At 39.4% G+C, this 23,881-nt stretch overlaps 1 protein-coding gene across 2 annotated transcripts in view; it reads right to left on the bottom strand.

Annotated features, from left to right (window-relative positions):
• LRRC28 (leucine rich repeat containing 28) overlaps window positions 1–23,881 on the bottom strand; it is a 176,016-nt gene that overhangs the window by 24,132 nt on the left and 128,003 nt on the right. For both annotated transcript variants that reach the window (XM_032391224.1, XM_032391223.1), the window contains one exon: window positions 17,740–17,842. In XM_032391224.1, the coding sequence (XP_032247115.1) occupies window positions 17,740–17,842 (103 nt within the window). The remainder of the gene's footprint in view (window positions 1–17,739; window positions 17,843–23,881) is intronic.

The raw sequence follows: 23,881 nt of genomic DNA, 5'->3' as shown, positions 1-23,881 counted from the left end.
TGTAACTGATAAACATTTGGACTGTTTCCAGTGTTGTGCTCTTATGAACATTTTTGTGTCTATTATTTGATACATATGAGCATACAGTCCTGTTAGATACATATGTAAGATCAGAATTGGGCTTCTTATAGTGAGGAGAGCCAGACGATGAAACGGTAAATCTATAATAAAACAGAGTGAGAGGGGAGTGAGAGCTGTATTAATCAAAGTAAGTCTTTCTGAGGAGGTGACATCTGAGCAGAGACCCAACTGAAGAGAACAGTTGAATCAGGGAAGAGGAACTCCGTCACAGGATGACAGGCACCTTAAATTGAGGACAAGGAACTAAGAGCTCAGGGAGTCCAAAGCAGCTAGAGGTTGCAGGAGAGAGAACCTCAGAGGAGAGAGATGCACAAAGAGAGAACTCTGGATATCTGCAGAGGGTCCCCCTCGAGTATTCAGATGAGTAGTGATCAGCACAGGCATGTGAGGAAACTGTCTGGGGCTGGAGGAAGAACCAACTGAAAAGATGAAAGGTTTATTTTTTTCATGCAAGGTTGAATACAGTGCTTGTTCTTATCAATCAGACTTGAACCTCACAGTTCATGATGCATTAGGTAGAGTGCATGGAAGGGTGTTATCTCAGTAGTGGGAAATAATTAGCACTAGACTGAACACTATTCTATTCCCATTTAACAAATCCTAAAAGCCCTATCTTAAAAGCTAAAACTGTTCCCAATGAACTTAATGGTGTCCTAGGACATATATCAAGAATAGTTGTATGAATACAAAAACATCCAGCACTCAATGTGGTAAAATTCACACCACCCAGCATCCAATAAAAAATTACCAGACTTTCCAGTAAACAGGAAAATATGACCTATAATGAGAAAAATCATGCAAGTGAAATCAACCAAGAACTGATAGAACTGGCAGTAAAGGTCATTATAATAATAATTATAATTACTGCCTAGAACAAGGACATGTTACATACAGGGCTCTCATCTAAAGAAATTGGAAATAAAAGAGCAAATTAAAACTTAATAGAAGAAAAGAAATAAAGAGCATCAAGAAAATCAATGACACTATACTAGGTATTTACCCAAAGGACACAAACATAGTGATCTGAAGGGGCACACGCACCCCGATGTTTATAGCAGCAATGTCCACAATAGCCAAACTGTGGAAAGAGCCCAGATGTCCATAGACAGATGAATGGATAAAGAAGATGTGGTCTATATATACATATATACAATGGAATAGCACTCAGCCATCATACAGAATGAAATCTTGCCATTTGCAACAATGTGGATGGAACCAGAGGGTATTATGCTAAACAAAATAAGTTAGAGAAAGTCAAATACCACATGATCTCACCCATATGTGGAATTTAAGAAACAAAACAGAAGAACATAGGAAAAGGGAAGGAAAAATAAAATAAGATAAAAACGGAGAGGGAGGCAAACCATAAGAGACTCTTAACTATAAGAAACAAACTGAGGGTTGCTAGAGGGGAGGTGGGTGGGGGTATGGGGTAACTGGGTGATGGGCATTAAGGAGGGCACTTGATATAATGAGCATTGGATGCTATATGCAACTGATGAATCACTAAATTCTACCCCTGAAACTAAGAATACATACATGTTAACTAAACTGAATTTAAATAAAGAATTAAAAAAATTAATGACATAGAAAACGGGATGATAAAGAAAAATCAATTAAAAGGTAGAACTTTGAAAAAATGAATAAAATTGAAAATTTCTAACAAGACTCATCAGAGAGAAGACACAAATTATTAATATCAGAAATGAGAATGGAGACATTGCCCGGTTTCTACAGATAACAAAGAGGCAATAAGCAATTTTATGCCAATACAAAGTCCTTGAAGGGCAAAGATTACCAAACCTCACTCAAGAGAGAGGTAAGATGAACAGCCCTATATTTATTAAAGAAGTTGAATTTGTAGTTAAAAGGTTGGAATACTTCTCAACTCAATCTATGAAGCCAGCATTATCCTGATACAAAAACCAGACAAACACATTACAAGAGGAAAAAAACCCGAAAAACCCAGCAAAAACCCGAAAAACCCAGCATCACTGTTGAACATAGTTGGAAAAAACCTAAACAAGATTTTAGCAAATTGAATTCAACAATGTATCAAGTCACTATGAGCAAATGAGGTTTATCTTGCCAATTAAGATTGCATTAACATTAGAAATCAATGTAATTCATTATACTAAAACTTTAAAAAAAGAAAAATCACATAATCATTTCAACAGATACAGAAAAGTTGTCTAACAAAATTCAACACCCATTCAAAAAAAATCTTAGCAAATTAGGAAAAGAAGGGAATTTATTCATCTGATAAAAGCTATCTACGACAAAACAACAGTTAATATTATACTTGGTGAAAGACTGTTTTCCCAGTAAGTTCAGCAAGAAAAACATGTCTTCTCTCACTACTTCTATTTAACATTGTATAGAGCTTATAGCCAGGGTAATAAAGCAAGAAAAGGAAAGAAAAGGCAACCAGGTTTGTAAGGAAGAAGTAAAACTGCCTTTATTCCCCAAAAGACATTACTGTGTATGTAGAAAGTCCAACAGAATCTACAAAAAACAAAAAAACAAAAAGCATAACGAAACAACAAGAACAACAAAAAACTACTGGAACTATTAAGTGAGCTTAGCAAGTCTGGAGCACACAAGGTCAATATACAAAATTATTTGTACTTATATGGTAGCAATAATCATTGGAAATTGAAAAAAAATTTAAATGCCATATACAATAGAATGAAAAATATGAAAATAATTAGGGAGAAATCTGACAAAAGATGCCCACAACCTGTTCACTGAAAACTACAAAATACTGCTGAGAAATGAAGATATGTATTGTGATCATGGATTGAAAGGCTCAAAACTGCTAAGATAGTAATTCTCCTCAAATTGATCTATAGATTCAACACAGTTCAAAACCACAGGTTTTTTAAAAATATAATTGAAACTCTGATTCTAAAATTTATTGGGAAATGCTAAACAATTAGAATAGCCAAGCAACTTTGAAAAAAAATTTGAAGGACTAACACTACCTAATTTTAAGATTTACAGTAAACCTATGGTCATCAAAACGATGTGGTATTGGTGTCAAAACAGACCAGTAGATCAATGGAGCAAAGAGAGTTTCTGGACATAGACCCATACATTTTAAGGACAACTAATATTCTTTTCTTTTCTTTTTTTTTAAGATTTTATTTATTTATTTGACAGAGAGAGACACAGCGAGAGAGGGAACACAAGCAGGGGGAGTGGGAGAGGGAGAAGCAGGCTTCCCGTCGAGCAGGGAGCCCGATGCGGGGCTCGATCCCAGGACCCTGGGATCATGACCTCAGCCGAAGGCAGATGCTTAACGACTGAGCCACCCAGGTGCCCCAGGACAACTAATTTTCAACAAAAGTACAAAGGCAATACAGTGGAGAAAGAATAGTATTTTTAATAGATGGTACTGGAACAACTAACTGTATATCCATATGCGGAAAAAAAGGAACTTCAGCCATACCTGTACCATATAAAAAATTAACTCAAAATGAATCATAGATCAAAATGGAAACCCAAACCTTAAACATTCTAGAAGACAACCCAGGAAAAAACCTTTGTGATTTGGGTTACACCAAAAGCAAGATCCATAAAGGCACAAATTGGTAAAATGGACTTTATCAAAATAAAAAATGTCTGCTCTTTAAAAGGCCCCATTAGGACAATGAAAAGACAAGCCATGGACTGGGAGAAAATATGTGCAAAGTATATATAAGATAAAAGACTTGTATCCAGAATCTATAAAAAAAAAACTTTCAAAACTCTGTAAGAACACAAATACCCAAGAAAAAAATGGGGAAAAGACTTATATAGACACTATGTCAAAGCAGATATATGGACGGCAAATAAGACAAGCAAAGATGTGCATTCTTTTTTTTTATGTTATGTTAATCTTCTTATTCACTAGAAAAATGTAATTTAAAAACATAATGAAATACCATTGCAGAACAATTAGAATGGATAAAATTTAAAAGACTGACTATTCCAAAAGTGGCAAAAATAGGGAAGAACTGAAAATCTCTTATATTGAGGTGGGAATGCAAAATGGTACTTATTTTTTGAAAGTTTGCAGTTCCTTCAAAAATTAAGGATATCTATGATCCAGACTCTCTACTACTATTTATGCAAGTAAATTTAAGACTAGGACCATTAAAGGACAGTCTACATATGTCCACAGCAGCTTTATTTGTAATGAAGTAAAAAACTAGAACCAACACAAATGTCCATAACAAATGAATGGAAGTAATCCGTAGTATATCCGTAGAATGGAATTCTACATGGCAATCAAAAGGAATGAACTACTGACACACAGTACATCATGAATGAATCTCCAAATTCTTATGCTGAGTGAAAGAAGCCAGACCAAAACAGAGAATATATTGTTCGACTGCATTCATATAAAACTCTAGAAAATACAAATTAATGTACAGTAACAGAACATAGATCAGTGGTTGTCTGGAGATAGGATGGGGGCAGAAGGAAAGATGACCAAGGGGCATGAGAAAACCTTGGGAGTGATGGATATGTTTATTATCTTAATTGTACTGATGGTTTCAGAGGTGTGTGTGTATGTGTGTGCATGCGCACATGCTATATATATACTAGGAAAAGCAAAGCAAAATAAATACAAAGTATGAATAGGATACTGAAAAACCTAAGAGCTGAAATTGATGAAAAGGAAACAAAGAATAGAAAGTATAAATAAACCCAAAATCTCGTTCTTTCAAATAAAAAATATGCCTGGCATGTACTGATTAAAGAGGGAAATTAAAAATATACAACATTAGAATAAAAGAGCAGCTGGGGCAACTGGGTGGTGGAGTCAGTTAAACGCCCAACTCTTGGTTTTGGCTCAGGTCATGATCTCAGAGTCATGATCTCAGGGTCACGAGATGGAGCCCCGTGTTGGGCTCCACGCTCAAGGCAGAGTCTGCTTAAGATTTTCTCTCCCTCTGCCCTCTTTCCACACACTCTCAAATAAATAATCTTAAAAAAAAAAAAAAAAAAGAATAAAAGAGGAACTAGGAAGATAGATATGAAAGAGATGAACAGATTTATAAAGCAGTTCCACTTCTTGTGACGGCAAGCCAGGTAACAGTAACCAACTGAAGACAGTATCAAAAGCTGGGTGAAATATCTGCTTTACGGCCTTGGAGAGCATTCAGGAAAAATTATAGAGCCAAGATCCAAGACAAGACAGAACCTGAGGAACAAACCGGCATTTGGGGCTATTTCTTTCCTAAGGGTGTTTGTCAATTACTGAAAAGACTGCTTGAAGCAGAGCAGCATTTAACTGCCTAAAGGGACCCACAGGGACAGTACTGGCATCCAGAGCCCATTAAGGCAGATGCAGGACTGAAAAATCATCCACACAAAGGGCCCCTGGAGTAAGGAGGAACTGAAGGTAGAGGCCATCTCAAGGACTGAAGCCTAACTTCAAATCTTCTCAATTCCTGAAATGGATTTGAAATTGCCAGCCACTGAAAAGAGCCTCGCAAACGGCCAGAAGGTCATTGTATCGGTCAATGTCCAGTCGGGAGGCAAAACCACACTGGGAATTTGAAGAGGGAAAATTATAAGAATTGTTAAGCGGAAAGAAATCTCCAGAATGTAGGGAGCATGAACAAGAAAGTTACTTGGAAAGCTTCCCCCCTCTAGACCTATTTGGGGGCATGACTGCCACAGGAACACGCAGTGCTGTGGAGGCAGTCCACAGAAGCAGCCCATCGGGTAGCAGAGAAACTTGCTGGAGAAGCTGGCCTGCTGCTGGGGGGTGGAAAACATGCTGGGGGCTAGAGCTGGGTCACAGAATCAGCTCCCTGGGTGGCAGACTACCAGGTAGTCTGCAAGAGTGGTCCGCCAAGGAACAGAGAAACTGGCTGGAGAGTGTGGGTTTCAGCAGCACTGTTCCCAGGTCTCCCTTTGCCAGTCACTGTGCACAAAACAGCAGCCCGGAATCAGGAAGGGAAATGCTTTCCTCCTCTTCTGACCTTGACGTATCCCTCCATGGCCCTCTACTGAAAAAACCTTGTATTAATCCACATGACAAAGGAGAAAGTTCTATAGGAGCCAGTTCCAGGAAAAAGGGTAGATTCAGAGTTGAGAAGCAACAGATTGATAAAAAGACACACGTACTTGAGGCCACTTTACAGGGAGAGAATATAATTTGAGGCCTAAGATAATATAACAGTTCTTTATATACCATATCTGGTAGGCAATCAAAACTAACGAGGTATAAGGGTAGATAAAACAGCCTAAGAGAAAATCAAGAGAAACAACAGCTATTAAAAAGAGAATTTTTAAAAAGATACCAGATGATGGAATTATCTGATACAAATTTTACAATAACCATTCTTAATATGTCTAATAAGCTCTAAGATTGAGAATTTTGATGGAAGCTGTAATACATGTGGTGTTAAGACTACAAAGAAATCTGAGAGAACAATATTCAGATAGAGGAGAAACAGGTGCAAAGAGGCAGGAGTCTGGTGTGCTCAAGAAGAAGGGAGGAGGTAAATATGGCCGAAGTGGAGGTAGGAAGGGAGAGAGTGGTAGGAGAAGAACTTGAAGGTACGAACTAGAAGACAAGTCATGTACAGGCTCACAGGTCAGTGGAAGGGCTCTGGCTCTTATGCTAAGTACATGGAATACCAAGGGTGATGGCTGAATAGAGATAACTGGATCTGGGTTATGACCTGGCTGGGATTGCCAGACACTATGTAGAAAATAGACTCAAGGTGGTTGAGACAGAAGAAGACTACTGCTTTAATCCAGGTGAGAGACGATGGTAATTTAGGTCAAGGAGATATAGTAAATAGAAGTGGTGAGAAGTGGCAAGAGCCCGAATCTATTTTTGAATGTACAGCCAACAGGCTATATAATGAGTTGGCTGTGGATGTGAGAGAGAGAAATCAAAGACGACCCCCAAAGCTTTTAGGCAGAATAACTGGAAGAATGGTTTCCATCAACTGATGTGTAGCAGATTGTGGAAGACTGAGTTGGGGGATTTGATTATGGATATGTTAACATTTAATTGTACACATCCATGTGGAAATGCCAACTGGATGCGGTTGGATGTCTGTATGTGGGAGTCATGCATGCGTAATATTTAAAGCATAATTGTGATGGTATGAAATAACCAACCTAGAAATGTTTCTCTTTGGGGATGCTCTTGGCATTCTAGGGGGACACATATTCGTAATTGTTTAGAACTTCTGTATGCATTGCTAGATATTTAGCATCCCACCAAATGTCAGTAGAGACCCAGTCTTAAAGCCAACCCCCTCCCCAACTTATACGCATTTCCAAATACCCTGGAGTGGAGAATTGCAATTTTTGGATACAGATGGAGAAGAGTTTTGAGTCCTGAGCCCAAGATGTCATGAACGGGGGAATGAGGATGAACCAGCAGAGAAGGCTGAGAAGGGGTGTATAGTGGCAGAGGAGCGGAACCAGAGAGATGGTGTTCTGAAAGCCAGGTGTTCTGAAAGCGAGGTGAAGAAGGTGTTTCAAGGAGAAACTGATCAAGTGTTGGACAGGTCAAGAAGGATTAGAACTGAGAAGTGAATTTGGCAACGTGGAAGGGACTAGTGACACTGAAAATGCTGGCTTTGGTGTAGAATTGGGTTATCAAAGCCTAACCTGTATATGTGGATGGGAGAATGGAAGGAAGTGGTGACAGTAAGTATAGACGTCTCTTTCAAACAGTTTTTCTCTAAAAAGGAGCAGAAAAATGGGTAAGAAGCTGAAGACTAAGAACAAAATGTTACATGAAAAAAAGCAAGTCACAGGAGCATACATACAGCATGATCCAGTTATACAAAGATACAAAACTTGACAATATACTATATGGGGAGATATTTACATATATCAAAATCATAACTAAGTATAAATGAATGATAAATATAAAATTCAGAATAGTGGCTAACCTTGGGAAAGAGCGTACAGTTGGAAAGGGGCATATAGGAACTTCAAAATTATTGGTAATGTTCCTTTGGTAAGCTAATGAAATTTACACTGATGTGCAGGGTCAAAATATGGAAGCCTTCTAACCAAATTTTAAGAAATGACCCTCTTCCCTTAGTTGATTCAAAAGGAGGAGAACATAAGCAGAGAGGTGCCTATGGATGTGTGTGGCCTTACCGTTTCCTTGTGGATTCTGAATCATACGCCTTATTCTAGGCAATGCTGTCTTTATTAAAATGCACCATGGCCCCTCCTGCCTACAGGCCAAATTGGGCCTGAAAATTTCTACACTGGGGCATTCCAAATACAAATCTTACTCATCCCCAAATCTAATTCTTTTATAAAGTCTTCCTGATATCCTCTCTTACCAATGATCTACCACAACGTTTGAAGTTTCTATCACACATTTTCTAACTGTATTATAGGCGTTCTTCTGCTGTGAACTCATCTAACGTGTTCAATTTTCTCTTCTATCTAGCAGTTTCCATATCGATAGCTAAGCAGTTCCAAACACAGATTGGTTGTTTTGAGTCATCACACATAGATAAAGAAGTCTGAAAGAGAAAAGATAAAAAGGAAATGGGAAAAAGAATACTGAGGCATCTACATGGTGCCAAAAAGGAAATAAGCTGGGGGTACTTGCAGGGGTCCATTAGAAGTCTCAGGACCAGGAGATGTGCTAGTGACCTCCTAAGCATTACAAATATCTATATTTGGTTACATTACAAGATCACTACATTTAAGGAAATGATTATATAGGAAAAATGACAGTAATCTGTCAAACAGGATTTTGGAAAATGTCTTATTTATGGATTAAATGAAATGTATCTTGAGTCATGTGTGTGTTGGGTGGGTGGGTACTATGAAGTGCCACAATATACACCAGTTAAGTCGGATAAATTGATAGACAAGCCACAGACCAGGAGAGAATATGTGCAAATCACATATCTGATGAAAGACATGTATTCAGAATATATAAAGAACTCTCAAGAGTCAATAATTTAAAACAATCCAATCTGTAAAAAGTAAGTGAAAGATTGGAACACACTTTACCAAAGAAGATAGATGGATGGCAAATCAGCACATGAAAAGAGGTCCAACATCAGTAGTCATTAGAGAAATGTAAATTAAAACCATGAGATATCATTACTCACCTATTAGGATGTCTGAAAGATTAAAAAAAACTGACAAGAACTCTCTTAAGTTGCTGACGGAAATACAAAATAGCACAGCCACGTTGGAAAGCAGTCCAGCAGTTTTTTATAAAACTGAACATACACTTACCATATGACCCAGCAAATGCATTCTTAGGAATTCTATCCAAGTGAAATGAAAATTTATGTTCACACAAAACCCCATATATGAATGTTTATGGAAGCTTCTATTACTTCATTTTATAGGACAGTCTAGAAAGGGTAAAATATAGGGACACAAAACAGACCACTGCTTCCAGGGGCTGGGGTGGAAGGGGGTAGGTTCATTTCAAAGGGACACGGAGGACATTTCTGAGGTGAATGAACTGTCCTGTGTCTTGGTTATAGTTGCGGCTTTATGACTGCATGCATTTGTCACAATTCACAGAAATGTTCGCTAAAAAGTGTGAATGTTACTGTCTGTAAATTATACCTTATTAAAACAAACAAAAACGAACAGTATCATGCTGCTGGGGCATGGTCCTGGAGCCCTCTGCTCTGTTAGTCATTAGCCTTCTGTTGTGGATTAGGAGACCTTAGGGAGAGGCCGACTTGGAAGCTGGGGGACTCGGGGGACTTAGCCCAAGAGCTCTTCACCAACGTGGGTAGAAATACGTCAGTACTGTCAGTCATCTAACAGCTGGCATGGGTGCACAGGGCAAACCAGCTACTGTCAAATCATGTCAAAGTTTACAAATTCTTGTGATTTTTGCCTTTGATGTTGACTTTGCCTTTATCCCTCTCGCTTTCAAAACCTCTGTTCAGCCCATGTGATCACATCAGCACGAGAGTTTGGAGAAGCACACCTCTGGCTTGGTATTAATATTTCCATGGGTGGGAAGGATATTACCCTTATGAACCATTCTGTGAAGATGAGGAAATGAATCTCAAGTTCACTTTATAATGACTGTTTCTTTCATAATACAAAGAAAATTAAGATGAGGGAATAATATCCAAAATGCTACTACGCAGTGTGGCCGTGAAGTGTGGAAACACAGGCAAACACACAATAAATGATTCTTTTGATGATCTACTACAACACATGGGGTGATGATTAAATTTTTGTATTAAGATGGCTAGGCCACGGTAGCCAGATTATTTGGCTCAACACCAGACTAGATGTTTCTGTGAAGGTAGTTTTTGGATGAGATGAACATTGAAATCGGTAGACTGAATAAAGCCGATCACCCTCTACCATGTGGGTGGGCCTCATCCGATCAGCTGAAGGCCTTCAGAGAAAAAGACTGAGTGAGGTCCCCTTCCAAACTGCCTTTAGACTCAAGCTGTCACATCAACTCTTCCCTGGGTCTCCAGCCAGCCCTGCAGATTTCAGACTCGCCAGCCCCCACAATCCTATGAGCCAATTCCTCAAAATAAATCAAGCTCCCTCTCCCCCTCACCCCCGCATACATCCTATTGGTTCTGTTGCTGTGGAGAACCCTGACTAATGTACGTGGTAAAATAATATTATTTGTTTTCAAACTTTATAGCCACACTGTAGTGTAAGAACCCTGAGCAAAACCATAAAACAATGAAAATTCAGAATAAAAACCAAGCAAGTCATTTGTGAATGTTTACTTCATACTGCTATTGCCTTAACAGCTGCTGCTTCTTAATACAATTGTGCATGAACTGTACATGGACACTGCCCAAGGAATTTAACAATATAGAATAACAAATAAAGGTTGAGGGAACTGAAAGCCAGATTTTTCCTAATGCTTTCCTCATCTCCCATAATTAAAAAGACAGGTGTCTGACTAAAACCACTGAAAAGGTTCACATTAACAAGTAAGTGGATTCTCTTTTTATACAAGGTCTAATTTCCCTTTGACAATTCCTTTAGCAGAAGTTCCTACTCTTCACCACTGGATATAAAGGGCTAATTAAATTCATTTTAGGATATGTCTATTAAATGCCTTCTCTGCTTCACAGTGGAGAAGAGCCTCAGCTCTGAGGAAGGCAGACTGGAAGGGAGGAATTCACACGAGTTAGGGGACCTTTCTCCTGGGCATGGCCAACCTCCCTCGACCTCATCAGAGATGAAATATCCACCCCTATTACACGAAAGAGGGGTGTGAGAAAGGTATTTTCCATCTCTGCTCTCAAGGAGCTAGCAGAGGGGCTCAAACATACAGAGGTGATGCTAGACCAAAGAGGAGAGAGCGGTTAAGAGTATGGACAATGAAGCAGATGACAAATCTACCACTGCCCAGCTTGGTGAGCTGGGACAGTTTACATAATCTCTCTGAGCTTCAGTTTCTTCATTTCTGAAATGGGGACAACATCACAAAGATTGCTGGGAAGATTACGTGCAATATGCAGATAAATCCCTGAGCACATTGCCTTGTACACAGTAACGGTTAAGTCCAGTTTATAGCTGTTCTTGTTTTCTACTGTTACAGTAAATGAGTCTTTTGCTAATCTGCTACAATATAGTGTATGATGGTTAAACTGATTCAACTTGCCTAGATCACAGTACACAGACATTTGGTCAAACACCTGTCTAGGGGCGCCTGGGTGGTTCAGTCGGTTAAGCATCTGCCTTCGGCTCAGGTCATGATCCTGGGGTCCTGGGATCGAGTCCCACATTGGACTCCCTGCTCAGCAGGGAGCCTGCCTCACCTTCTCCCCCCTGCTTGTGTTGTCTCTCTCACTATGTATCTCTCTCAAATAAATAAATAAAATCTTTAAAAACAAAACAAAACACCGGTCTAAGATGTTGCCATGAAGGAATCTATTGTTACGAATTAACATTAGCATGATGATATTCCAGGGAAATGGAACAGGGATTCAGCTCTGTGAATGCGCAGGGTACAGGGGGTTAAACAGTTCCTACTGGCCAGTGTCTGGCACATGGAAGAGAATGACAAGTGGGGGAGCAGGCCGGATAGGTATCTGCCTTGGAAGCTAGGGTCACTCATCTCCAGAAAAAGTAGTTATGAAATGAATTGCTAGCAAGGAGGGATGGAAGCCCCATATAGGCCTCTGTTCACAATGAATTGAAATCATTATCAGCAGGCAATTATTGAGCCTTGGTGTCTTTGACTTCCAACTTGGTAGATTTTATGACTTTAGATTAAATGCCAGGGTAGTTACCAAAAAATTGTACATCTGAATCCTTAAGTGAGTTATAAAAATGAGTTGAAATCTGTTACAAATGTTAGTACTTTGGGCTTAGTTATGCAGAATAATTTATAACAATTATCACACGATTTTCTTTCAACTCAATGTTTTCAGAGCTGCCATTCAACATTTAACCCTAAAAGCAAAGTGAATAGTGACAACATTTTGCCACCAAGATTGTGCTCCAGAACATGTGTTATTTAGCACATTAACTCATGTGCGTTTTCACACTTTCCATTTCACCTAACAGCATGTTAAAAGAATTAAATACTCTTACTGAAAGCACCCGAATAACTATCTTTTAATTCTTCAGAAAGCACATGAAGTCATCTGTTTGTTCATTATTGTGGGAACTGCTACTAGACTTACCCTCCCTTTTAACAAAAAGGGTTTTTTTTTCAGCTTAAGTTACAGGAAAAGGAATGGGAGAAGTGGACAGGGAGAAGGAAAGACACTATGCCACCCAGAGGATGGCCTTGGTCTGGATGAAGAGTCTGCCATCTTGGCAGGGCCTCATTTAAGGCTTACTTATGTTCTGTCTGAGAATGCATTTATTTTGCTTTCATTCTTGGAAAGTATTTTTGCTGGCTGCTAGGTTGACAATTTTTGTTTGTTTGTTTGTTTGTTTAGCACCTTAAAAATGCTGTTCCACTGTTTTCTGGCCTTCATAGTCTCTGATGAGAAGGTAACAGTCTTTTGTTCATAATTTGTCATTTTTCTCTGGTTGCTTTCATGATTTTCTTTTTATCTTTGGTTTTTGGCAGCTTTGCCTAGGCATCATTTTCTTTGTAATTTATATTCCTTAGGGTTCGCTAAGCTTCTTGAAAATGTAAACTTAAGTCTTTCATCATATTTGGAAAATTTTCAGACGTTATTTCTTCAAACATTTTTGCTGCATTTCTCTTAGGAAAGAGAAAAATTAAGAAAATTCTGTTCCTTCTGGGACACCAATTATACTGCTATCAGGCTTTTTTATATTGTCTGACAGATCCCTGATGCTGGGTTCATTTTTCTTTTCAATCTTTTTTCTCTGTGTTCTTCACACTGAATCATTTCTATTGATCTACCTCCAAGCTCACTGACTTTTCCTCTGTTATACCCATTCAGTTGTTAACCCCATCAAGAAGAATTTTTATTTCAGATACTGTATTTCAACTCTAGAATTCCCACTTATTTCTTTCCTATAGTTTCTTTTTTTTTTTTTTTCCTGGTCTTTTCATTCACTGCAAACTTACTTTTCTTTACTTCATTGCAAATAGTTGTTTTAAAATCCTCATCTGTCAATACCAACAGTTTGGGTCCTCTCAGGTCAGTCTCTGCTGATTGTCTTTTTCCTTGAGAATGGGCCACATTTTTCTTATTATTCATATGTCTTGTAATTTTGGGTTGCATCCTGTACACTGTGAAAGTTATATTGTAAAGATGCTAGATTCTGTTACATTTCTCTTAAAAGGAGTGTTAATATTTTTGTTTTAATAAACAATTACTTTGTTTGGAATCAAACTGCAAATTCTGTCTCTCGATTGACAGCTCAAGTCACACTTCGGTATTTTTATCAGTAGCCACACTGCTTTGTGTTTGCCCCATGAGGTGTGGTTCGGGTTCAGGTATCTAATATTGCTTGTTATTAGATGCGGGGCAGCCCCCACAAAAAAACAGACTATGATGTACAGTCTATTTATTTATTTATATTTTATTTTTAAAGATTTTTTTATTTATTTGAGGGGGAGGAGGGAAGAGGGAGAAGGAGAGAATCTCAAGCAGACTCTGCGCTGAATGCCGAGCCCAAGATCATAACCTCAGCCAAACCAAGAGTCCAATGCTCAACCAACTGAGCCACCCAGGTGCCCCAAGGCTATTTTTTTTCAGACTGCTGGTTTAACTCAGAACTCAGAATGCATTTCTCATATAAACAACTCTGTTACCTTAAGTGGTTATATTAACAAACCATTTAATCAAGTCATTTAACCAATTTGTACCAAATCCAGCTGTAATTGCTTATTTACATAAGAAAAAGCAAAGCAATGGCTCAGGTTTCTTTTCTTCAAAAAATCAGACAACTAAAAAAAATAACTGGTATAGGATCACTTTTACCATTAAGTTCTCCTAAGTAAGCAAATGTGCCAATTACCATTCTCTAAAATTCTAACGGGAAGGAGTTCTTTTTCTGGGTAAAATACAGAAGAACTAAAGACATTTATTCCTATAGTAACAGTAAGAAAGACAAAGACAAAAAATAAATCCTACTTCTCTATGAAGCTGGCAAAGAGCACTGGATGCAAGGAAGCTGTGACAGCCAGTCTCCAAGATGGCACCCATGATCCTCCCCTCCTAGTACTCACTCCCTTAAGAAGTCTCCTCCCATAATGAATAGGGTTGACCTGGGTAATCAACAGGGTATAACAGAAATGACAGTGTATAACTTCAAGGCTAGGTCATAAAAGATAGTCCCATGCTCTAAATTTCTATGATTCTACCTCTCTTAGGCTATTTATTTTTTGTATTAACAGTTATTTTTATATATTAGGATAAACATCTAAGTTATCTTTGTCTTTTCCACAATTCTCAGCATAGTGCTGACTTGCTAGCTGATGCTCAATAATTATATGACAAATAAGTGAACATGTAATAAGGAGGTGTTAACTTTATTTCCATGAATATCAAAGATAATTATGTGAGACTTCTAAGATTTCTTGAAACTGTATATTTGTTATTTGCTATATTTATACTTGTTTACAGTTTTATATCTGATTCTGCATTTTCCTTCGAAGATGCGAATTATACGTACAGCAGACTTTTCATATTCTGCCACAGTCCCTAAAGCTGTGTTTATTTTGCTCTGTTGCTCTAAGGGAGAAGAAGCTAGAGGGTTCTTATATTCCAGGCCTACATCTAAGAAGCAACATGTGAGAGCAGTGGAGAACCAAGTATGTTGACCCTTAGGTTCTCGGCTTAAATATCTCCTTAAAGAGAACTGACACCAGGTTTGATCAATTATTTGTTTATTTGGATTCCTGGCTAGATTATATGGTCCACAAGGCCAGGTACTAAGAATTTGCTTTACTCGTCACTGTATGGCCATTGTCTAGCATAGTGACCAGAGTAGTTGCTCAGTAAATATTCACTGAATGAACTAAGTGAACCAAGATCCTCGTTCAGAATCAAGAAGCACACTTTCTAGGCCTCAAGTACCCTTTTGCTCTTTATTATTAGGTTTGCCTCAGAAACTTGTTCTACTCCTGGCCCTTCCTTCTCCCAAAGCGGCCCCCACTTTGACTTGGAATGGGGGAGTCCCTTTGCATATATTCATCAAGAGAGATAAAGGAGATCAAAGAAGGAGGCCCCTTAATTCTGTTGCCAAGCCTTCAGTAGCCACCATCTATTAGAATTCAGAGTACGTTTTGCCATAAAATATAATTTTGGGGGTGCATGAGTTAAATGACGTTTTAATGAGCTGGCCAGGAATATAACCACCAGAATTGCTTCTAAAGAGAAATGCATTCTGAGTTAAACCAACAAGACTAAAAATGCCTTTTGGATCACAGTTCATTTGGAAGTGGGGTTGCCTCTATTCCAAAAACGACTAATATTACAAAACCAATTGTTTGATACTGTTCTTTTTTTTTTTTTTTTAAAGATTTTATTTATTTATTCATGAGAGACACAGAGAGAGAGAGAGGCAGAGGGAGAAGCAGGCTCCCAAGGAGCAGGGAGCCCGATGTGGGACTCGATCCCAGGACCCTGGGATCATGACCTGAGCCGAAGGCAGACGCTTAACCATCTGAGCCACCCAGGCGCCCCGATACTGTTCTTTGAATAATTATTTATTTTCTTATTACTACTTCCAAAGGAAGATGTTATAATAAATTATAATAATAATTTTAGACTACTAGTTAATAATTTGCATATTTTGTCCTACTATTTATTTTAAGAAAATTAATTATAAAATTCACTACTCCTGCTACCAGATACCAAGTCCAGGATTAAAAAATGTCTCTCTACTCAGCACGTATAGAACTTTCTGGCAGTTGATAACATCCATATCTACACGACAAAGTAGAAGGCTCTTTATCTTAAATAAAAGCTCTTCCTTAATTGTGGTAGAGACTTCAGTGCAGTCTCTGAAGGCTTAGATGTGGGAAGAACTGCCTTCAGTCTTGGAGCTTGCTTGCATCATTCCATGTATCTTGGTGATGGGGGGTATTTTACTTACCACTTGGAAGAATTAGGCTGTATTATAGATCCTTTAAGAACTCATTAGGATTAATGACTGAGGACTACTGAGTACCACAGCAGTCACATAATCAGCTGTCGAAAAATCACTGAGCTAAAAACCCCGCAGCATGTTCTATTATCTCTGCTTTACAGAAGGTTCTGAAATACATCTCTGGGGTTGCATTTCGTCAGCCTATATGGGCACTTCGAAACATCATCGAAAGCTCTTCCAAGATAACAATGGTATAATTTTTCCTAAGGGAAGGCCACTACTCCAAGGAATGCGCTCTCTGGAGTAATCGCTGCTCAGGGCCCATCCCCTGGAGCCAGGCCATCAGGGGAGTGGCTGTCCTCTACACACAAGCTTATGGTCAGCTCTCTTCTTGCCAGAACTACATATAGTATGAGCCGGCTTATGCAGGGTGTTGGAATCACAAGGACAGTGAAATATGCTGGCTAAGTGGCCTTGAATGTATCCCAAGTATCCTTTGGCTGTTTATGTGAGGAAAGGCAGGCCAGTTAAAAGCAGGCTCTGGTAGTTGAGTTGTCTTTTATTAATCTCACAACACCCTGGGAAACACTTTAAGGTGGTTCTGTCCCAACGTTATGGAAGGAGAAGCTGAAGCCACCTTTCTAGAAGCCTGACTGAGAAGGAAAGTTTATTGCTGCTCTGAAAATAAAAGCCTATCATTTCCCTTGAACTGAAACATCTGTTTTGGTTGCTAGAGTCATGATTCGTATTAAGAGGATATTTCAAATGTTGCATTCTAAGTATTTCAAAATGGTCAAGTTCTAGATACTAAAGCTATTCCTACAGAATTCTCACCGTAGTGGAGTGAAGAGAAAGGAAAGCTTTTAAGTTCATGCTGATTCCTCCAGTTTCAGTGACTGATACTATGGAGTTTATAACAGTACACACGGATTCATTTTTGACTGGAAAATAATCAACAACTTGCATACTAACTGAACTCGACCTATAATACTGTAAATCACTTGCCCAATATTCTTAGCTTCTAAAGGTACTTGGTTTAGCAAAGTAAGGCCAAAGACAGAATTGAACAGGATGACCCAAAGTAGTTCACCTATTTCTAAGTTACATCAGGACCAAAAAATAAAATCGAAATGAACGTGGCAAAGAGTTCAGCTACAGCGTAAAACATGAAATCAGCCTTACCCACTGCACCCGATGACTTTATTGTACAGATAGGACGGCAAGCCTTTCAGGTGAATGTTGTTATCCACATACACGTATTGTAGTTCTCGAGATCGACCTAAATCTGGATTAGAAAGAAAAGTACTATAATTCCTAGAAATACGTACCAGTACAATGTGAAATGTAAAATGTAATCCATATTAGAATAAGTCAAAATTTCTATTCTGGAAGACAAATTGTTATAGATTTAACTGAACTCTGAGTGTGAAATTATGTCAGCTGGAATATTAGATTCTGCACCAGAAAACGTGACTGTAGAAAAATAACTTAACTCACCTGGACTTTGATTTCTTGAACTGTGAAATGAGATAACTGGGAAGAGAATATGATTAGATTTCCTTCCCACCTAAAAATTCTGTGACCTTTTAGAGACAATTTTAATTTAAAAATAATGGTTGTTGTAGGTCTGCATTCAGTTTCATTTTTCTCCAATGGAAAAAAGGTGATATGAACAAAGTTGGCAAGTCAGCCTAGCCCGGCTTAGTTCTACCCCCGTATCACCTACTGCGTCTCACCTCCCCCGGGTAGAGTGAGGGCAGCAGAGGTGAGGGAAGGCTAGGGATCAGGCCCTGGCTCGGCTGAAGTCTCTGGAGCTAGGTCAATGTCGGAATGGATAGACTGCCCAAGGCTGGAGGGGGAGGAAGAAGCAAAGGGAACCCTAAATCCCAGTCCTCTAGCGAAGGGTGAAGATGAGGTGGACAATTCCTGCAGGCCAGTGAGTAAGGACTGGAATGGGTATTGCTACAAAGAAAACCACAGGCCCAGAATGGAGTCACTTATGCTAGGCCACGTCACCAAACCGGGCCTTAATACCTAACCTAATTACAGTTTCAACCTCCCTCAGGAATGTAACCTTTAACCGGTCAACATGGAATTTCCTGGTAAGCACTACGAAATTTACTGCTAGACCCCATCCGTTCCCCTCAGCAGGGCTACCTTGCCTAAAACAATGCATTCTTTCCTAATAATTTCCTTTTCACTGCTCCTTCTCTGCCTTTAAAAACTTTTCCTTTTCTGCAGCTTGACGGAGCTCCTTTCGACTTGCTAGGTGGGATGCTGCCCCATTATCACTTAATAAAGCCAATTAGCTCTTCAAATGCACTCAGTTGACTTTTTGTTATTTAACAGTATGTAGGAGGAATGGGAAGAGGTGAGAAAGGGGGTCCAAAAAGAGGGGTCTGCAACAGGAACAGGTGTGCCAGAAAGAGAGAGAATCCAGATGTTTTCCAGAAGCAGCGGGCAACGGGGGAGCAATGGCTGGAGGAGGACTCGGTGAAGGGACAAGCATGGGGTACTGAAGGCGATCTCTGGCCAGCACAGGCAGCAGTCAAGAGACACTTCCAAGTGTTGAGGTCATCCCTTCCTGCCTACTGTGTGCCCCAGAATGCTCCACCAGCTTTCCTCTCCACTCCCAGCGCTCACTGGGTGGGGCTTTTTGTCTTCACTGCCACAGAACAGAGTCCTCAGCAGCCTTGCTAAACCCTCCACTCCCTGAAGCAAGAACACAATCTTTGAAAAATCTTCTGCAGTTTTGCTTGTGCCAACAGGCAATAGGCTGAAGGACATCTCCTCCCTCTAGACCTGCAGTTTGGGAAAACACAGAGGCCCAGATAGCTGAATTAGGAGGTTCTTAAATATATTTACATTTCAAAAGGAAACCCATTCACCCATTAAGGACCTTAAGGATAGAGACACGAATAGGATCTAATATAGATGTAGACAGGAAGAAAAAATGATAAAAATCACTGCTCTAGGGAGGCTTGTAGAAAGTCTCATGGGTTCACAGTGGGTTCTGGACAATCTGTTACAGAAAGTGGGGAGGGGTGACAGAAGACTGAGGTGAAGAAGGGTTCCTTGTGGGAGAGGGCGGGAAGGGTCCATATAGCCTCCTCCTTCCCACTGCTCGTCCTATCACAACGATCCTGATACTCCTGTCCAGAACTAGCACAGGAGCAAGACCCAAAAAGAGGAACCAAAGCTGGGAGTGCTGGGAGGCATCAAAAGGGGAAGTGGCAACTCTCAGGGAGAAAAAATAATTTCCGGGCTACTGGCTAGAGATGCCCCTCCCCAGTGTGGTGGCTTAACAAGATCTAACCAACAGAACAGGCAGAAATGGTGTGTGATTTCAGACAGTAAACCACAGAAGGCAACGTGGCTTCCTCTTTGCTCTCTGCCTTGGATCACTCATTCTGGAAGAAGACAACTTCCTGGTCAGGAGGGCCCTCCCACAGATGTCTGGAGAGGAAATGGGGCCATCTTGGAAGCAGCCCCCCACCTCCACCCCAGGTCAAGCATTCTGATTACTACAACCCCAAGCCTATGTAAATATTCTGTTCCTCTTCAAAATCTTGCATATTAATTTTAGCATCCACCAATGGCTCTTGTTTGCAATAATTATTGTATGGTATTTATCTAACAGTGAGTTCTTATTACCATCTTTCTGTAGGGAAGAGCCTTCCCTTCCTTCCCATTTATTTTTTTTATCAGTATGGATTCATGGATATTTATTTTATCATAAGGACTAAAAACCCAATACCATTATGATTTATTTTATCAGTCAAAATGTTCCAGTTTTGGCAACTAGGAGCAGCTTAAGGTTGGTTCTTATGTTCTTTTAACAAGTTTTCATCCCTTTTTGAGCACTTCCTTACTTTCTGGCACAAGATGTCCCAAGCTCAGCTTGTATTTTCCCTCCTCTAACCCTGACATCAACTATTTTCTCCAAGGAGTCTTGATTCCTTTTCTTGGGGCATAAGTGTTTATAAACCATGATCTGAGCACTGTGTGTGCTCATTACTATGGGAGTGCAATTCCTTCTAGAATCTCTTAGCGGACAGACCTATAAAACATATGGAAGAATAAGCATCTGCGTGTACATCTACATCGGTATTGCTGGAGGCGTACCCGCAGCATCGATCCCTCGAAGTAGACTTGCTGGGTCAAAAGATGGGTGGATTCCTGGTACTTCCCTCCTGAAGGATTCTACCAATCTGCTTCCCCTCCAGCAACGTATGCAGGCACTTCCTTTCTCACACCCTCAACTTTCAAAACATGTTATCCTATTGAAAAGTTTTTGTCATTCTGATAGGTGAGAAGTGATATCTTGGCATTGTCTTCATTTGCATTTCTCTAATTATGAGTGTGAACATTTTCAAATATGTCTGAGGGCCATTTTCACATATATTTTTGTGAATTGTCTGTTCATAGTTTATGTGTCTGTTCTTTCACTTATTAGCCCCGGGAGCAGAGCTTCAGTCTGCAAGACGTTAAATGTCACAGTAGTGCCCCTCAACCCTCCCAGGTTGTTATGACAACTGAATGTGAATGTAATCTGTGACAGTTAAATCACTACACAATATTTTTTGAAGCATAAGAATAATATACTACGTGTAAATAATGTATACTCTTAAGTTAGTAAATGTGTAGAAACATATCTGCCGGCATAAAAGGCTATAAATTTATAGAACATAGATGGAAAAAATAGAGATAGAAATACCAGAATCCACTTGCATTGAAAAAGGCCTCAACATTACCCAAAGAATTCCTCTTCTAGATTTCTTCACTACTTCTCTGATGTGACTACAAATCCTGTCATCACAAATAGACATCTGTAGACTTGAAAGGCATATAGAAAACTGGAATTTTTCCAAAAAATGAAACTACATTGATAAAATGCAAAAAGCTCTGGTTTCAGATTTGCCTTTCAGAGTCCCTATGGGACTCGAGGAAAGATTCTTTACTTGAGCTTCTGCAGCAGTGAAGAGTGTAGGATACTAATTAATGGAGTAAGAACAGTCTTGGAGCCAGACAACCTGGGTCTGAATCCCCATTCTTCTATTTACTAAGTGGGTGTCCTCAGTTTCCCTAACCATATAAAGGAGAAAATAATGCTCTTTTTTTAAAGATTTATTTATTTATTTTAGAGAGAAAGCACAAGTGGGGGGAGGGGAGAGAGAGAGAGAATCCCCAGTGGACTCTCTGCTGAGCACAGAGCCCGACGCAGGGCTCGATCCCACGACTCTGAGGCCGTGACTTGAGCCAAAACCAAGAGTTGGACACTCAACCAACTGAGCCACCCAGGCGCCCCAATAATGCTGTCTCTTAAGTTCGGTGAGAATTACTAACAAAGCTTCTAAATTATCAAGCAGAATCCTTGGCATACACCTTCCCCAATATATGGCAATTATTATTATTCTCATTATTAATAGGTGACATATTTGGAAGTGTGGCCCTACAGCAGAAGGCCAATTAAGAGAGAATTCTCCTTGGCATGCAGCAAAAGGCACTAACACGTTTCTATAGTTTAATTGCACAGAAAAGAGTTGGAGGCAACAGCCTCTAGAGACAGTGATTCATCCCCTTGAGTCAAGGACACAAAATGGGACATGACAGAGGAAGCACCTCTCCCCTCTAATACACACAAAAGAGCTTGTGCAAATGAAAAGAGGCTACATGCAAGGATCATAATACAAAATTAAATAAAAGCTGACACTGGCTACTTCCTATATGGTTTTGTCTTCTTTCCTACCCTAGTTTTATAGGGGAAAAAATGAAGAGTCAGTGATTTAAAAATACTATATGGTTTCGATCTTATCTTAGATTTTTCGATATTCCAAAGAATTCTTTTTGCAACTCCTGACTGCTTTGGGGAATGTTCTTTTTTATCTATGCCCTTAATGGAATGAATGATTTTCTACTGAAGCTGAAAGAAAACATGACTCAGTTGTGATCAAATCTATCACACAGTAGTAAGTGTAACACCACACGGACATGAATATTTAATATAGACACTTAACCTTTCCAAATAACACAATCTCATACAGAGTACAGGATGTGGTGGGCTATGGAGTCAGAACGGAGTCTGAATCCTGGCTTTCTACTTTCTAACTGCTTCAAGACACAGGGACAGGGGCAAATCAAACGCTCCTAGCCTGTTACCTCCTCTGCAAAACCAGACAGTAATACTTATCTCACAGGCTTGTCAAGAAGCCTCAACAATGTATACAACACCAAGCCTGATCCCTTGCATAATAACTGGTTCTCGATATATCTTAGTCTTTTACCTCTCTCCTCTGAATGTAAAGAGAAGATCACAAAACAGAGTGCACGATCATAAAGAGAAGCAGGCAGCTCTTGCTTTAGCTGACCCAGCACAGCCTACTGGCCAGGCCGAGACCCCTAAACACCCGGCAAGACCACAGGCTGTCTGGGCAGAGCTGTGACAGTCTCATGAGAGCATGCTCTCGGCCAAAGACCCTTCCGCTGGCAAAACCCCAAGCACAATGGAATGGCATTTTATAATCATAATGAGGCTGAAATGTAAGTATTTCTGTCTGAAAAAGCTTTGAAATATTTCTTCTGTTAAGAGAGAAAAATCTTCACTCGATAATTAACTTTGGAAGAGACCATTTGTGTACTAGCTAACAAGCTGGTTTGTTTTCTTCCTCCCGTTAATTTTAATATACTACTACCTTGCAATAAATTTCCAGGTAATAATATTTTTTAAAGTTCCTGTGCAAAAATGCTCAGTACTTGAACTTTATAAAGCAAGGAAGTTGTCCATATGCATAGATGCTAAAGCAACAAAGAACTTTTTCATGTGGCTTTTAAAAGGGCTGTACTGTGTCTAAAATGTTTCCCCTTTTTTTCCAGACGCACAGATCAAAGTATTGTTAACTTAGAAATTAGCAAAAGCTAGCCGTCCTGCACAAACTCCAATTCTTTTTTTTTCAACTTCAAGGCCCTGGCATATGCAGTCCACATGGCTGAAGATGGAACAAAAGCTCCTATGTATCTAGGTTACTGCTCTTTTAACTATACTGTAAAAGCAAGCGCAGGATGACAGCATGGGCCAGAACTTCATAGGATCTGTTTACTGCACACTTACCAGTATGAAACTCATTTATTTTATCAGAAGGTGAATGATGTATCCTCTTCCACAAAATGATGGGGTAACAGAAACTACAACATCAAAGCATAGACCCACATAGGTTGTTTGCAAGACTGTCCATGTCACATCAAGTATCATAGTTCAATCAGTCAGATGTATTACTAGTCATGATTACATTTTTAATGTAATTTTAAAATGTGGGTTTCTTTACAA

Source organism: Phoca vitulina, unplaced genomic scaffold (genome assembly GCF_004348235.1).
Source record: "Phoca vitulina isolate PV1807 unplaced genomic scaffold, GSC_HSeal_1.0 scaffold61, whole genome shotgun sequence".
Lineage (NCBI taxonomy): Eukaryota > Metazoa > Chordata > Mammalia > Carnivora > Phocidae > Phoca > Phoca vitulina.
Note: the sequence above shows the minus strand (reverse complement) of the source record. Positions and strands in the feature narration are given on the sequence as shown.